At 38.9% G+C, this 18400-nt stretch overlaps 1 protein-coding gene across 3 annotated transcripts in view; it reads left to right on the top strand.

Moving 5' to 3' along the window:
• UBE3D (ubiquitin protein ligase E3D) overlaps window positions 1-8673 on the top strand; it is a 78547-nt gene extending 69874 nt beyond the window's left edge. For all 3 annotated transcript variants that reach the window (XM_077174867.1, XM_077174869.1, XM_054630038.2), the window contains one exon: window positions 7696-8673. In XM_077174867.1, coding sequence (XP_077030982.1) covers window positions 7696-7716 — 21 coding nt within the window. In that variant the 3' untranslated portion in view covers window positions 7717-8673. The remainder of the gene's footprint in view (window positions 1-7695) is intronic.
• Window positions 8674-18400: the final 9727 nt, after the last annotated feature.

Here is an 18400-nt window from a genome sequence, read left to right as displayed (position 1 = left end):
AAAAAACTTTTCCTTTTTTCACACGAAGAACTACTTGATCTAAAATGTTAAAGAATTGCTTGTCTTTCTATCAGCTAAAAACATGCAGAGATTTATTTTCTACAGTTTTTGCAACTGCCAGTGGTTTTCTCTCTAAAGCTTTGGCAAGTTTCATCATGCAACTGTTAACAATAGCAAAGTGATAGCTTGCAGTACACATGCACAGCCTGGTACTCTTAAGAGAAATCTCTTGCTTTTTGTAATTTATCTCTGTCACATTTCAAATCAGCTTCATTATTATAAGAAATTAATACTTTAGGAAGGATTAGGTTGAAAGAATGCATGCTGATTTATAGATGGGTTTATTTCTTAAATCCTGGAGGTACATTTTCAGATTGAGAAATCATATTTAAAGGAGGAAACCCTTGCTTTTGTTGAAATTAATTCTACTAGAAACTGAATGAAAGTAATCTAATTCTCTTTCTGCTTGGTTGTTTTGGGTGTATTTCACATTTTCTCCAGCTTGGACAGAAGTGATTTATCTGAGTGTTGTTCTAACCAGTTTCTTCCTGCATTGAAGACTGGAAAGCCCAGAGATGTACAGTGCCTTTCACATTGTACAGTGGAGGACTTACCTTTCCCCAGCCTTCTGGGAGTTCTGGGGAATTTCACTCTTTAGATGATAGGTCTGCTGAAGCCAGGCTCTTCCCAGCTTTCATTGCCACCTCTGTTCCTCTGCTTCTGTGGTAGCATTGCACTGACCAAAATTATGTTTCTTGTGAGACCTTAAAGCTGTTTGAAGCACATACTCATTGAGATGTGAAATTCCCTGCAGATGTCTGCTAAAGAATGACCTCGACATCCTGTGGAGTGAGTGAGGTAAAGAGTCCTTCACAGAATGCCCCCTCCTCCCTACCCAAACCTGAGCCCTGTAGGGGTTAGTGGGTCAGACTGCAAAGCCACCATTCCACATCCCTTTGTTCTTCAACCCAATTTGCAGGGTTTTAGTTTGCTGGGATAGCATGGTTCCACAATCTGTGCCTCATTATTGCCTTCATGACATAGTCTTGCAGCACAGTGCTGCTGTGTTTGCCTGAGAGAGTATGCCAGATGTATTTTAGTTTCTTTGAAACTTGAGCATGATAGTGATAGTCTTGAACACTTTTTAGATTGACCCTACACATTAATTTTGTTATTTCATTAAATATTTTGAGTTTGGCTTGTACAACTGTATCTGTTCTGTCAATCTGTAGTATTGTTTTAGTGACCTTTTCAAGGGACTTGTATTCTTCTAGAGACATTTTTTTTCAAAAGTTTTTGTTTCTATAGTAAAATACTTAAGACATACCAACCCAGTGATATGAAGTTATGGTGCTTTGAACACAGGCTGATGTTCCCTTGGTTTTCTTAGACCAAAAATGTAAAGGAAGGGTAATTAGATGAAACACTTTTTCATGTTCTGGTGCATACTCAAAACCAGACTTCTCACTGCATGGCATTTAAAGCATGTTGGGAAACGTTGATGTGCTGTGTGAAGAGGCTGCCATTGATGGGCTGTGGAGGGGATATTAGAGCAGCCAATCCTGCTTACATGACCTCCATGCCATAGGAGAAACAGGCACTGAGTGACCCAAGGTTCAACTATTATCACAAGAGCCTGGAGTACAGAAGAAAAAGAGCTAACCATCAGTGTAACAGAGACACCTTTGCTGCTGGAGTGTAGCCAGGGAGTTTGCAGGCTGCCAGGAGGCCCTATGGGGCAAGTACATAGTGTGCTGTCAAGGTAGGATCATCTCAGTGATTGATGGGTTCTATCTTCTTGGAGGTCTTTTCCAACCATAATGATTGTCTCTGGCTTCTCTTATTCTTCTAGTAGTGAACATGCTGCTTTACTCTCCAATTTCCTCTAAAAATACCTTTGCTCTACCCAAAAGCTACCCCAGAGATCTTGGGGTAATATGCAACAGCTTGGTAACATTCAAGTCTGGAAAAGACAGCTGCTTTTTTATGGGTCTCTGGATTCAGTGGGAGCAAGTGTAAATATAGCAGTTAATGTTCTTTCATGTCTCTGCTCATCTAATGCCATCTGCTTTGTGTCCATTCATTGACACTGGTGCCAAATGTATTTCTGGAACAGGGTATTTGTGCATCTGCAGGCTTGATCCCAGATTGTTAGGTGAGAACAAATATATAAACTGTATGGTGTGGGTAGGCAGGAGAACTCTTAAGATTTAATGTGGTTATTTATAACCAGCTATTGCCAGTAGTTGCTAATCCACAGGGTAATGGTAACAGTTATAAGTTGTCACTGCTTCTGGTAGTGGTGCAGGAATGGAAGGAGCACTGTTTCCCCTCTGGGAAAGACCTTATTCCTTTGTCTGTTCTGTCCCTTTTCAGCACCTGTGGCAATGCCAAACTTCTCACAGAGTTTATCAGAAATCAAATATTTATAGAGCTGGGACCTAGGCATGGTGCAGATGCTTTAATCCTCCCACTCGTTGATCTGTCATTATTTTACAGGAGTGAGAAATGTGTCAGGCAGGGTTATGGCCTTCTCTGTCTGTTTATGCACATTGTCCCTGTAGTGGTATTAGTGCATTATTAAATATGGGGATAAGGGATATGTAGGTTCAGTTATACTCACACAAACATGTTTATATCACTTTCTCTGAGTCTTTTTCCAAGGTATAAGTGTATTCTATGTACAAGGCATCTTGACTGCAATATAATTGCAACCACACAAGCAGTTGTACTTGCTGTAGTTATTAAGGCTTAAGCCATAACACTTAGCACTAGCCATAACATTTGTAGCAATACAAATCTGGTTGAATTAGACTGGTCTGAGGCTTTGAGTATATGTTATCTTTCAAATCCAGCTGTACATGTGGAAAATACCACTATCCTCAGCTTTTCACTCTCATTTCCACCAGAGATTTGTCTCTCCTCTGTGATCTGCCAGCAGAATTGTTTGTGCAAGCCCCTCCCTTTCTTGTTTCTAGGATAAACCCATCCATTTAATACAGACCAGAGGGTAGAGTTTGGTGTAACAGTCTGATTTCACCAGATAGTAGGAGAAACTCTGAAGTGGTCTTTTGTGGGGAGAAAGGAATGGTAACTTGCAGCAGAGAGACACCATGAGCCTGTGAGATTAGTATCATCCAGCACAGCTGGATCTAGGAGCAGAGCTCTGCCCACAGCTGTCCTTGTCTTTTTGGGAAGGTTATTCTCTTCCTGTGCACATGGATAGCATGGCATTGCTTGATTACCTGTCAGTCTTGAGTGGAAATAAATAGAGCATTTGATGTTGATTGTAGGCTGTAGCCTTGCTGGTGTGTAATCAGCGTTTCCTCTGCAGTCGTTTCATCACGGCTGATTTCACACTAGCACATGTGCAGGATTAAAGCATGGGTATCTGTCTATGTACAGACTGTCTGTTGCAGTAGATATGATTTAAGATAGCCATGTAAGTTGTGTTCTTCTAAAACACGATGTAGCATTATGAACTGGGCATGGTAGTGTTTAAAAATTGGCCTAATGTTCAAAGAAGACAAAAGTAAAATATATTTTATACATTTAAACTTGAGGTTTGAGCTGGTGGTGGTGTTTTATTATTTGTTGTGCAGTGGAAAAAACCACAGCAGTCATATTTTAGGAAGCATTCAGAGATTTAATTTCTTCTGCTGAAACTGAAGCATACATAACTACTTCCAACCCACTATTTTCCTTTATAATTATGCAGAAGTAAACTGAAGTACAATTCCCTCTCTAAAACTAAAGAGAAATTCTGTATCTTCTACATACTTTTGTTTAGCTCTTAGGAGAGACTTAGGTATTTAAAATCCTTCATTGTCAGCTTTGAGAGACATACATAGGGATTTTTATGCACCATTCACTTGGACTCCTTAAAAGAGAGCAACATAAGAACAGTTTCAAAACTTGTGTTACAACATGGGAATGCAGCTTTTGATGTATTATTTCCTGTTTTACTGTGGAAGTAAGAACCTGCTCCTTGGATGATTCTTGGAGGTGATTCAAAGATTGAACTTCTTTTTCCTTGCTTAGATGATTTGCAGATTGCATTTCTTTAAAATATGTTGTTTAGCTGCTTCTCTCACACTCCTGCTTCTCTTACAGCAGTCATCCACTCTGCCAGTTCACCTAGTGGTAGCACTTGGTAGAAGAGATTTCTTTTCACCAGCTTCAGCCATCTGGAACCACCTTCTTTTATCTCTAAATTCATTAGGTCTCCATAGTTTAAAAAATATTTTAAGAAGTTGCAACTGTTTTCTTTCACCTTTTACTCCTCGGTGTTTGGACATATTTCACTTGACCAGGTTGCTCATGGCAAGTGGAATTTGAACTAGATAATCTTTATAGGTCTCTTCCACCCCAAACCATTCTATGATTTTTCTGAGAAAGCCAAGAGAACACATCTTCTAAAACTGAGCATCAGTACCTGGATATCTTAACTTGTCCTGACTCCGAGAGATTTTTAACAAAGCTGATGCTGCTTTATTGTTTACTGAAGGGGTAATCTGAGAGCTTTCAGAAGGGGACAATGTGCTGAGGTAAGGTCAGTAAAAAAACTGATTAGAACTGACTTTTATTCTGAATTTAGTAATAAACCTTTGTAGATGAGATAAGTGTTTGACACATTTTTCTTTCAAAATCCTCTCATAGCAGTGAAATGCTGGATGTGCAGACTGCTGAAAGCATTGCTACTAAAGCTGGAAGAAGCAAGTAGTTGTCTGTCTTGTAGAGACTGTATCCTAATAGATGGAAAACTGGGGGAAAACCACATAGTCCCATTTTCCCAACCTATAGTAATTCATTTATTATGTAGAACATATAATTTACTGCTGTTTAGATATCCAACTGCATCTACAGTAACAGTATAATAAAGGAATATTTTATATGCCTCATATTGAACTTTGGATGGATAAGGTGAAACTTCCTAAGTGATTTCATTTCAGATGATTTTGTTCTGAAGTACTTTCATGGGTTGCAGGTGTTTTTAAACAGCTTGATTTGCATTTTTTTTGCTGGTATGTCAGCTGTAGGATGATCTAATATGCTCTTTTCATTCACATTGGTAGTAAATATAAACACAGACAGTAATAATTTATTACTTTCGTTGCTTTTCAGTTTATTGGGCAGTAGGAGAGCCTAGCAGTCTAGGGAAGCATTATGTTGCAAATAACTCTCTCAAAGGAGAAGAAAAGTGTATTTCATGCATTATAAAATATAGCAAGCAGTCAAATTAAACAAATATATCCACTCTAATGGCACATCAAAACTGTGTAGCAAAGGAGTCTGCAATCTCAGGTAGAAAAATCTGCTTAAAATTTTGAGTCTTGTGTATTGAGATGGTTATTGCTTTTCTTGATTTTTCTATTTTTTTCCTTGCAATGCAAGGACAAATCTTTCGCATTGCTAATATCACTGTGAGTTTTGTCTTTGATTTGACTGGTGCCAGGGTTTTATCCGTAGCCTGTATAACTTATGACTCTTCCACAGAGCTAAAACTTTACATTTGCTCATAATTATGTCTCTATTAATCTGAGCAATTAAATCATGAGAAAGGTGACAAGCATATTGATTTTGCTTTCAATTTTTGTCTTTGAGGATGGGAATCTTTGGCATAGTGGATAAATTTCCCTATATGTTGAGTAGTCTCTAACTTTTACAACACCCCTTGGTTGAGCTGACAGAAATTATTTTGATGTAGCAGCTTACTGCTGGAAAATGCTGATGAAGCTGAAAAAAACCACTTTATGGGCATGTGTCAGTGTGGTGAGATTTGCATGGGAAAGGCAGGCCAACTTCCACCCTTGGTGAGCCAGCTGATTGTTGGCATGGTTTGCCTATAGACATTTCTGAAAATTTATGCTCTTTAAATCATAGAATGGTTTGGGTTGGAAGGGACCTCAGAGATCATCTCGTTCCAACCTCCCACCACAGGCAGGTTCACCTCCCACTAGACCAGGTTGCTCAAAGCCCCATCCAGCCTAGCCTTGAACACTTCCAGGGATGGGGCATCCACAACTTCTCTGGGCAACCTGTTCCAATGCCTCACCATCCTTATAATAAAGAATTCCTTCCTTCTGTTTAATATAAGACATGAAAATTTTTGTTTCTGAATTTTAGTTCCAGTTCAGAAGAAGAAAAGAATGATTTGGAAATGTGGGAGATTTCAGGGATCTCAGTTGTGTTGTCTGTACAAACCCTTCCATGCAGTAACTGCAGTTTTCTACTGGGTTATTGCTGTTAGTCTTGGAGTAGCAAAAGAGTGTTCAGAAAGTGAGCTTGCATGGTATTTTTTTTCTATTCTGAACCAAGAATTGTTGTCATGTCCCATTTATGCCTTGTAGATGTGATATTTAGACATGAATCCTTTGTGTGACTGATTCTCTGAGAACTATGTTAGATATGTTAAAAATGTTAAAAAATGCTTTTTTTTTTTTTTTTACATCCTTTATAGCAGACATATAACTCTCTTAAACATACTTTGGGCACAGGATCCAAAAGGAGTGTTTTAGCTGTGTTTTATCCTCTGTTCTGGATACTCAGTGATACTTCATGCTTGCATTTAATTCCTTCTGGTTGATCATGCTTCATGACTTCTTTTGTCACAGCATTGAGTAGAGTGATGATTGAGTAGAGAGGGTCATCTCTGAAAATCCAGAGTTGTAATTGATGGTCATTTTAATCTTCACTTAAGTGACTGTTGAAAGCTCTTGCAGAGAACAAAGAGGAAGTGTCTGTCTCAGAAGTTCTTTTCTTGTATGTTTTCATCAGACAGGAGGAATAGGTTGTATCTTTTCAGAAGACAGTTGTGTAACCTGGTGGTCATTTTTCTTTCTCTCTTCTTGCATTTTTGCAAAGGCATCTGTACATCTGTTTTTCTGTTTTTGTGATCAACAAGAAATATGTGAAGCAATCTCCTTATCAGATAAGAATCTGGATGTGTCATTTCCAGTCATCTTACTTAACTTTCTGCATTAGTATACTGCATATCCTGAAGAAAGCCAAACAAAATCAAAACCATACAGGAGAAACTGCTGCATGCATGTGACCAAGAACAAATGAGTTTGGGACAGCAGAAATCCTGTAGATTGCTTGTATTTGTTAGATCACCTTCCCTCTAAATAGCTGTTAGACAGTGCACTTAGTGCAGTAAAGAGAAGAGGTACATAATTTGCTATCTTCTGATCATATACAAGTATTTATCTTCTCCCCTCTGGTAAGATTATGGTTATTTCAAAATGTAGGACATTTTTCTTTATTACTTTGGACTTCTCATTGTGACTTTGGAATCGGTATTTGACGTAGAGTGACAGCACTGTTCAAATAAACTAATATTCAGACAAAACTGGGAATGTATCAAAGATTTAATCTAAGCTAGTTTCAAAATACTATCAAATAGCCTTTGAAGTTAGATGAGATAAACAGTCTTTGTTATTCTAGGGGAAGAAAACATTTTAGTTCTACAATACAGGCAGTGCTTGAGCAAAAAAAGAAAGTTTGGGAATTTTTAGGAGACATGTTAGGTAGAGAAGAGGTGGAAAAATAGCAATACATCCTCTGTTTTCTGATTGCACTAGTGTGTCATTAAGTAAAAAGATTATTATATCATTTCTATTGATACAAAGAAGCATCTTTGTTTCACCTGCAGTGTTGAAATTAATCACACTGTTTTTTTGCTTCCTTTTGTAGGTTGCCTTTTTGAAGATGTGAAGAACGAAGATACCTGTGTTGAAAACTGTTGTTAGATTTATTTTCAGGAGAAAAGTGTACAGATAACTTCCAATAGTGGGACTTTTAGAAGAAAATCCCTTGGCAATACAAAAGAAAATGAGGTGGGGTGGGTGGGTGTATTTTTCATATCTGAATGTGTTCAAAACCAAAGACTTGACTTTTGTATCCAGTGCATTCTTAGATGTCATTGGAAGAGTGACTTACCTGTCACTCCTGTGACATCCAGCTGGGGTGACTATTATCCTGTCTTCACTGCTAAAAGGAAATTCCCTGTGTATCTTGTACTACCTTTACCAGTGTTAGGTATATATGCAATGTATATATAGCAATGTATATCCTTAGGATATACATTGCTATATATACATTGCAATGTATATATCCTTAGGAGAGTTCACAACTGATAGCAAATGTTTTAAAATGTCATGGATACTAATATGAGTTCTTTACCTTCTTTGTTCTGGTGAAGTTAGAAGTCCAACTTTAAAATATAAAATCTGTTTTTTGTAAAACGTACATGTTTATCATGTATATTGTTTTTGCATTAAGGTTTGCCTCTCTGCTTGAGAGTGAAGGAAGACAGTTTCTGCATACATCATATGATGTATGTTTTGAAGAATCGGGTTTTATGGTTATTTGGAATAATTATTATTATTATTTCAAGGAAAGTTAACATGCCCTTTACTCATTAAATGATCCTAACATAGGAAGTGATCCTACAAAGTGTTGGACACCTCAGTATCCAAAAACAAGGAGCTGAGGCCTCACAGCACCCACTCTGGATATAATTTCTCTGTTATTATCTTCATTTTCAGTATTGAAGGAAGAGCAAAATTATTCTGAGTTTTGTATTCAGGGACTAAATTATCTAGCTCCAAGATATTTTATCTATGCACCAATGTTGAGTCATTTTATGAATAAAATATTTTTTCTAAATTAGTTTACCATTTGTTCTGCCTAATTTCTGTGACAGCTTTAGCTTCCCATGATGCCTTGAGAAGGCTGACCTAGAACAGAGGCTAGACAGAGTTAAAGAATAAAGTAGGTATTTATTTAAAGGCTTTAATGGATACACCTTGGGCAGTACAAGAGCCTGGCCAGGGCCAACACCCAGGATGAACCCAAAATGGTCACCGGTCCAAAAAATGGACAACCGGTCACGAGGTCTCACACTTTCGTAAGTTCTGGTCCATTTGCATATTGGGGCTAATTGTCCAATTACACCTTCAGATTATGAAGTCCCATCCTTCTTGTTTGCTCTCTTCAGTCCACAGCTGTTTATGCTCTTGGGCCTGAAACTTGTATAGGTTGTCCTTGGTCTCAAGCTAGAAAAGGAATTGTTTTGTCCACCTACTCTGAGAGCTTACTCACACTTAATATGAAGCTCAGAACTACACACCTAGGCAGCATAGAGTCTGGAAAAAATGAATGCTAAAACTTAAGGCATCATTTCTCTTCTTTAGAGGCTTGACAAGGCCTTTACCTTGTCGAGTCTCTATTTTAAGTATCTGCTAATAATAGGTACTTAGTAACAGATAAGTAACAATAGTAAACAACTAAAATAACAAACATCTTAAAATAATTAATATCTAACAACAGGTAAATACCTAAGTATCTAAGGAGGACTGAGCAATTTGCAGAAGGAAATCATTCATACCACACCAAAATATTCCATCTTTAAAATATTTTTCAGCCTATGGTGCTGTGGTTTGTGGCTCCAATGGTGGCTCCAACATCCATATTTTGACAATAGCTGAACTTTCTCTTATTTCACACTCTGCACCCACTTTTCCCGGTAAAGAGGGGCAAGAACTTAGCAGGGGGACACAGCAGGGACAGCTGATCTGAATTGGCCAGGGGGATATCCTGTACCATACAGCATCAAACACAGCAGTGCAAGTGGTGGTAGAGGAAGAAAGGGGAGGAGGGGTGCCTTCCAAGTTTGTGGTTGCTCAGAGAATACGTGAGCATTGGTCTGTTTGTGGGAGGTGATGAGTTACTGCCTTTGCATTGCTTGGTTCCATTTCTGTTTGATTTTTTTTCCCTCTTCCTTTATTAAACTGTCTTTCAATTCTCAGATTTTCTTGCTTTTTTCTTCCTGTTCTCTTCCTGTTCCTGGTAAAGGAACGTGGGCATGAGTGATGGGTGCTTGCTTACCTGCTGGCCAGGGTTGACCCACCACAATTGCAAGTAAAGTTGTGAAATTCCCAAAATAAAAAGAATTAATCTCTCTGTTCAAGCTGGCCTCCCATTTGGGGACATTTTCCTTCTCAATGTTCTCAATGGTCATAATTACCTGTCTGTGTCAGCAAGGCAGGGCAATTTGACACATTTAGTGTTATTTTTCCCTTTCTTTGATTCTAGCTCTGAGACCTCTACTGATGTTTAACTACTGAAATTACTGGAAAATATCAGACCACATATGATAATATATAATTGTCTCTGATGTCTTTCCATTTGAAAATAGATTAATTTGGCCATGTTCAGAAAATGTGAGAGCTCGTGTGCTCTCCAGGTACCTGGCAATACATTATTCAGAACTCCTGTTTCTGAAGACAACTTTACTGGATCTTTTTTCTCCCCTCCTATTTTTTATGTCACATTTCCTACTGAGCCAGTAGTGGATTTGAGGCTTGATGGTTCATTTGACACTTTCTTGAATTCTCTCTGCTTTATGAAAGCAAAACTTGGCCTTTGTTATCTTTGCAGTGAACCATGGGCCCTTATAAAAAACGGACTTATGTTCAGAAAGACTGTTGAGCTCCCCTCACACCTTCTTCCTTGACCCTTGCCTACCACTGCTCTTGCCTCCATTTCTCCCTCTGTTAAATAGCAGAGTATTTTATTTTTATGTTTGCTTATTAACATCAGCATTTTGAGAAGTGGTATAATTGCAAAGTACAATTAGTTACTGTGTTATTTGCTTTGCATCCAGAGTTAGTGGTACATCTTAGTCTAGCTTAAATACCATGTCAGGATACAACTGTAACAGAAAGTTTGTTTAGTTTTGAAGTGTGCAGACAGTAGCTCCATGAAGATGGAAAAGCAAGAACAAGATAGGGGCTAGCCTAGAAGCTGTGCCCTTACAAAACATTTGGTCCTTATTGCTTGCCTTCTCTCTCCAGCATTTTTATCTCCTTCGGTCTGCATTTCTCACTGCAGAAGCTGTCTTAATTTTTGCTTTCTGTAGTTCCACACATGATGTTAGTCCTGAAGTAATAATAACTAACCAATGATCACAACCTGCATTAACTGAGATGTGCATCCTTTCCTAATGCAGTTACCAAATACTGTGTGGCACCAAGAAGATATTAAAAATGTTAGCTTTAATTCTTGTATGTTATTAGATTATAAAGCTGGCTATTGCTGTGGTGCAGAAAACATGACTGTCAGACCAGTACTGTACTTGCCATTAGCAACAACAGACAACAATATTATTGCTATAATTAATGGGTCACAAGGCAATTGCATTTGTGTAGGGCTTGCTATTACTTCTTAAAAAGGGTGACCATTTAACTGGAATAGTAAATTGGCATACTAGATTGAGTCCCAGTGGGGCTCTTTTAATTCCAAAATTAGGGTGGCTTTCTTGCTTCATTTAAATCCCTGCTAGAGTAGGTTAGGATAAACTGAATAACAAATGGGTTAATCAGAGAGCTGTACTGGCCTTACCCTGTGAGTTGGAGGGCAAGTTCTAGTTTGCCTCCATCTTACTTTTCTGTGTAGAGAAACTTTTGCATATAAGGAACAGCTTTAATTAAAATTTACAATAGATGATTCTGCTCTCAAACATACTGGGTTTAAATGCAAATGCTTTCCAGTAATTTTCTTTTTGTTTTGCTGCCTTCATCTTTATTCCTCTCAAACATCATTTTGTGGTTTCAATTTTAGATTTTGTGTACTATCATTCCTCTCCTAGCTGACTGCTCTCCATTATAAATGATAGGTAACTTGCTCAAGGTACTGCTTTAGCTCATCAACCTCATTCCTTTTGGTTTTCCTCCATGGGTTTTTTGCTACCATTGAATCACTGTCATAGAAGCACTGCAAAATCTGCAGATGAACAAATTGTAGAGACATTGAGCAGCTCTTGTCTTTTGAAACAGCTTCAGTTTGTTCATTCAGAGCAGGCTGAGTTGCCTCATAGCAGATGCCAGGGAGCATTTGGCAATGAATATCAGGAATTCTGCAGGTCCCCATGAAAATGGCTCAGTAGCAACATCTGTGTCTTCTAATACCTGAATGGGACCATGAGTGTTGAATAGCATGACATTTTTCTTGCTGTGGATAGCAATTGCTGGGTCCAGGTCCCACAGTTCTGTGGTTCTGTGTGTTTGGCTGGTGTTCTTTAAACATGGCAGTAGTGCTATTGTCTCACTGCCACAGAGTTTATTCCCAGCTAGCTGTCTTATGCATGGATTGTGCAGGTCAGTTCTGTGTTCTTAGTGATAGATACTTCTTCTACCCTCTTATATTCAGTGATAATATAAATATCTATCAATTTGCCAGTGTAAATAGTAGAAAACTGTTTATTTCAAAATATTAAACATCTATAAGTCTATATTATGTGCTTTTAATAATTTCCTCAAGACTGCAAAGCATTTAATTATTCACGTTCTTTTGTGATAATGGTTTTCTGTAGCACAGGCAGGATGGCACAGCTGCAGATGGGCTCCACCATGTCCTTGTGGCAGCACCACCAATGAGGGGCTTGTGAAACAGACTTTACACCTTCATTACTGACACTGGGTTATTACAACCCTAGTGGGCTGGGCATCTTGTCTTTTACTGCATGTGTGTCCTCACCTCTGAATCTCTGACTGTATCATAAGACTCACGGTTTTCCCATTAGCAACAAGGTCATTTTCTCAGCAGTGCAGCTGGGAAAAAAGTCCCTGTGTGGCCATCAGCTGAGTTGCACAGATCATCAGATGGCAGACCATCAAACAAAATAAAGATGATGTAGCTGTCCCAAATTTAGTGGAGTTGTTGCCAATTTATATCAGCCAACGATGTTCAGTGTAACAGGAGGGAGATGGAGTCTCTTGTCTTCCCCTGTCAGTCCTGTTTCAGAATATAAAATTGGGTTGGCACATAGATAGGAACAGGGCTGACTATATCTGAGAAAAGCATGAAAACACATCTGGACAGATACGGAGTCAGTTCCATCACTGAACCATCATAATTAGAGGGTGCTGCACAGCTCACAAGTGTTTCTGCAAGAAAGGGCATTGGCTGTAAAAAAAGCAGAGGGAAGAAAGAAATTCAGTCAGTGCTCTATCAGCTCTGCATGATGGAGTCCTAGCTTAACAGGCTTATTGAGTAAATCCACGATGCAATGGCTCTACTCTCAGCTTCTTTGTCAACCTCGTCAGAAGTTTCTAGTTTCTATCTGTGACTAATGGGAAGCATGACATGCAACAATCCAGTCATATATTTAGTGTAGGCTGTTTGCTCAGATTACTTGACTTGTCCTTTACTGGGCTTTGATTTATGTGGGCATAATATGAAAAGGGCAAGAACAATCCTTTGTCTGAGCTTTGAAAGAAAACTGAGGTATGGAACAATTTACAGCTTGTGCTTTGCTGCTGGAAGGAGGTTTTGTGAGTTTGTTGGAAGAAATATTCTCAAACACGTGAAGCAAGATGAAAAAGCACTAAATTAAGAGCACCTTTTAAATCTATGGCTATTGGGAAGAAGATATGAGTTGCTATTTTAGTTGATTCACAGTAATTATTAAGATGATATTTTGTGGTTGAGATGCACAAAACCAGCTTGACTTTTGCAACCCCTTATCTCGGGAGCACAAAGAGCAGTGTCTGTTCCAATCCAGCAAGCACAGCTCTGGCACTCAGGCAGCTCTCTGTGCAGGTAAACAGGGCGTGAGCGAGCCCCACAGAGGAAGGGCATCACTCAGAGCAGCAGAGGGCTCTGAGATGCTGGAGAGGAAAATATATTAACAGCCTGCCTGAAAGAGACATTTATTATGTCCTTAAAGGTTCTCTTTAGATTGCAACAGGCATATGAAGAAACATCTCTGTAAGCTGGGGGTTTTGGAATTGGCATTGTAATTTGTAAATAAAAACATATTTCCTAGGCTGGTTTTTTTTTTTCAATGATCTCATGAATGCAAAAGAACATCTTGTTGTACAGTAACACTGATTTATTTTGCAAATATTTCTAGTTACCTGTGGATTTATTAGTGAATGCATTACAATCTATATCTTCCTCGGCTTCTAGATTTTGACACTGCTTAGCAGTAGTCACCATTTACACAAATGTATATTAGGTAGAAACTAATTGCAAGTTGTTGTTACAGTTACCAGAAGACTAGTAAGTAAAGAAGACCTCAAGCAAGCTGTTTGTTTTTTAGTGCATACATTTTAAAGTGGATTTTTGTGTCCTACCTTACTGGGGAGATGTTACATTATTAAGATTAATAATTTTTATTTTCTCCATAGAATATAATTTTAAAGCATTTTTGAAAGACCTGGAATTCAGAACCCATGAGACTTTTCCAACCCTTAAACCCAATCTCCTCTTAGAGATGTCACTCTTCCATATGGCTCTCTCTCATATGACTACTTTCATATCCTGATCCACCCTAAAACTGATCAGTTTATTTGATTTTGGCTTTTTCTGTCCTGCTACCCTTACTGAAAACCTGACCCAAAGTCTCATTCTTCTGATAGGAATCTTCAGATTTCTGAGGTAAGTGTATCCCCAGCTGTAGTGCACCTCTTTGTTGTTGTGCCAACAGCATCCTTTAATGTAGGCAATTTCCTTCCTGGGTTCTTAAACCCTATTCTGTACTTAGGGAACAATTCTATCTCCTCAATGTTAATTTTATTAATGGTTTCATTCCCAAAGATAAACTTGGCATTCTACTAAATTCTGTGTTTGTACCTGCATGAATTGATCTCCGTTGTGTGGGAGTGAGCAAGTTATGCTCGAGGTGTGCATCTTAGCAAAGACACATTAATACTTTCTTACTTCTTTTGGGAATACCTCACTTCATGTATTTGTGAGTGCTTCTCTTTTTTCTCAAATCTGCTGGAGGCTGGCTCACCCCAGCTCTTCTTCCCTTCCATTTCCAACTGTGGAGACCTAGAGAATGCCATTATTCTCTGGCAGAAGAATCCGATTACTTTGTAAGTGCATGATCTCATGCTTTGTATGTTGATCCTTTCCTTAGTATTTTTGATCCTCATCTTTATTTATGATGCTTCTGGCTGTCACATCAGCAAGTGTTCTTATAACATTTCTAGTGAACCTGTCACTCTGCTATGGTCACTAGTGAACATGTTTAATAAGAACAGCTTATAGGCAGAACTACAATTCCCTCAAGCCATTTACTTCTCTTTTGGGTTTCTGCTGAGGAATTGAGCCTTGGAATTTCATTTCAGACCTCAGCAGGAGTCAGGATCTTGATGCTGTCCTCCTGAGCCCTGTGCCAGGACTGATCTAAGCAGAATCAGCCCTTCAGCTGTTATTGACACTCACTGGGCAGTACTTGTTCCTGACCATGCATGAAAGACAAATGCTCTAGTGAATGGAGCCCCCACTGTGGTAGAGAGGTGTTGGAGTATTATACACTTGAGCTATTAGGTAAAAATTGTAGATTATCTCATTCTTATTTAGCACTGGGTTTCTGGTCAATTTGGGGTTGCTTTGTTTTATTTTGTTTTGTTCCAGAGGGGTTTGTTAATTTTGGTTTTTGGTACAAAAAGATTGAGACTCAATAAGCAAATGCTCCTTAAAAAATGCAGTGTTACACTCCATCCTTCTGTTGTGAGTACCAAACACAGACTGATGATAAACTGAGATCAAGTTATGAGAGTGGGAGCAAGACAAGGGTCGTGTTCTGGTATTGTCAATAGAAAGTGTTGCTGGTCTGAGCTTGGATGCTAGATGTCACAACTTTGATAGCTGTGTCTATAGCATGGCTACAGGCAGGGCCTGGGCAATTCAGACTTCTCCTGCCTGAGTGTATAAACTCTCAAAGAGATGTTTGTCAGGCCTTAGACAGATCTGTGCTTTGTTTTTTCCATATGTATGGTTATTTACATCGTGGGCTAATAATACTGCACTATCTGCTGGGTAGGCTTTATTTAAGTGCCAGCCCTCTGATCCATCAGTGCGTGCTGGGAGTTTGTCAGCGCTGCCGTGTCGGAGCAGCTTTGTGCCTTCTGCAGCACTGGCAGCACCTCACAAGTGTGACCCACACAATCCCTGGCTCTCTGCAGAAAGGAGCTGCAAAGTGCCTGATTCCATGATCTTGTGGGGGTGAGCATGGAGGACACCCCCATGCTTGCTTGACTCAAGCCTCCAGCCTTCTTGGTGGCTCTGTTAGAAAAGGTGAGTGACAGAAGCGTGCCTAGGAGCGGAAGGTGTTTGGATTTGCCATGGTCCAGAGTTCCTGTGTGTGGTCCCTCCATTAGTGAAGAGGCCACTGTGAAAGGCTTTTCTCTTGTGGGAAGTGCAATAACTATCCTGAGCCCAGGTTTCCAGGTGTCTCAAAGAGAGGACTTTGAGATCATGGACTTGATTCAAAGCTCCATGAGACAGCAGCACAGACAGCAGGTGTTAGGTCACCGGCAAGTTTTATTTAATTCTAGTTGGAAGGAACTTTTTTAATCTACAAGCTGTGTTTTAAAACATTTAGTATACACCACAAAATTTTTGCCCTGTCACTTAGTAGTGTTTCTCAAATGCAGGCTGCATTGATCAGCCAAGGGCTGGTTGCTCTGTCCTCAGGATGTTCTGCATTCCTCTGCCTCCATCCCCAGCTAGAAATGTTTTCTCTTGCTTAAGCACATTTCAAGCAGCAACCCATGTCAAGTGAGCCTTGTTCAAACAAAAGCCTGCTAGAGCTACTGGCCTGGTATTATGAGGGGAAGGAGAGATGAATAAGCAGAGTTCCTGAAAATTAGTAATATGGTCTATATATTATATCATGTTTTTTATTGCTCTAATACATCCACAACAAATGCCATATGTACAGCTGCAGAAGGTAAGCCAAGCTATTATTAGTTATTAATTTAAAAATGATCCTCGAATCAAAGATGATACAGTGATGGACAAGGAGACACATGCACACTAACATTTGATATTTTATGCCTTGAAGTTTTAGTCACAAAATCTCAGCATGGGTGTAAGTGTTTGTTGGTGTATATGAAAATGTTTTTGATTATTTAGAGGAAAGCATTAAGGAATTCTGAGATTGTCATGTGTTTAGACACAGCCTCTGAAACAACTTCAGAGACCAGTCTCTCTAGGTCACTAACTGCACCTTGTGCATCTGATTTCATGAAGAACTCAAGATCAAAGGTCACATTCAAGCAGTCTTAATACTGACATCATTCCTCAATAATAAAGCACAATTTTGGCTTCTTTTCCTTGTAATGAAATGATGTTGCACACATTGCAAAATTATGGTAATTTTATTTTCCTGTAATTCGTAAAGAGAATAATAGGCAAGCAACAATGCACTGGGGCATTTTATTAGGAAATTAAGGGTCATATTCTCTAGTTTTTCAGAATAGCTTTTCTTCTTCCCTCTGTGTTTTTGTTTTTCAGAATTGCATTGCTTTGGTACCATCTCACTTCTGCGAAAGGCAATTTTGTTAAATGTATCCCCAAATGCACTGATGAAGTTATAACTGTTTGGCAAGGGCTTGGAGACAAAGATACTGCTGTGAAAAATGAGTCTTGTCAAAAGAAAACTGATTTGTGAGCACAGAATGTGGACAACGTGGTCAATGTTATATTATCCATTTGTCTCCCACTTTCAGGTATATCCACAATTCTGAGGTATTTTTTTATGTATCAGGAGCATCTATATGGACTCTGTCCACCCTTCTTCACTGTCAAATTATATCAGAATAGAGATTTTTTTCTATCTCTTCCCACTCTGGCTTTTGACCAGTGTAACTGGATATCCTGGGGCTTTGTGGCTGGCACTCTGGGATTTGGACACTTTGTTCCTCTTTGAGCATCTGCACCTGTCTATAGCTCTGTCTTTATCTATGCCTACAAAATGAGAGAAAAGCACAGTCTAGTCTTGAAAGAGATAGTCTGAGGAGAAACATATTAAAAGACTGTGAGTTTTAAGCTAAGCAGTCAAGGATTTAGTAGATGAAATATGGATTTGCTACAGACTATTTCTAAAAGAAGGCATATCTTGTTCCAGACTGAGAGTTGTGTGGCATTTTGGCACGAAAGTGGAAAGCTGTTGCTCCCAGTGTCTGCTAGGAGATCATATTATTTCCTTCTCTTAACTTGTAATGTGTTTACCCTGCCTTTGATTTATGTAGCCAAGAACAAGAAGTGAAGCACTTACACAGGGGAGATAGGTAAATACTTGTATTAGCTCCTTGTGTGCCAGAGCTGTTAAAAGATAAATTTTCAGATCTTTAACTCATGGGATAGTGTTCCTAAAGAGGACACCTTAAACCTGTTTATATGTATTTATTAGTTTCACTAGTGTTTTATTTCTTTGCTGTTTAACAGCAGCTGATATCTTCCCAAGTTTTTCAAGATCCCAGGGTGTTTATTCTAGTTGCAGTTTTTCTTTCATTGAGATTGGCAGAGTACCTGGGCTTCTCCAGCAAACAGACTGCAGGTTTATGTTAGCCAATGAGCCAATAGCTCATGCAAGTCTAGG

This window comes from Agelaius phoeniceus, chromosome 3, assembly GCF_051311805.1.
Source record: "Agelaius phoeniceus isolate bAgePho1 chromosome 3, bAgePho1.hap1, whole genome shotgun sequence".
NCBI lineage: Eukaryota > Metazoa > Chordata > Aves > Passeriformes > Icteridae > Agelaius > Agelaius phoeniceus.
Note: the sequence above shows the minus strand (reverse complement) of the source record. Positions and strands in the feature narration are given on the sequence as shown.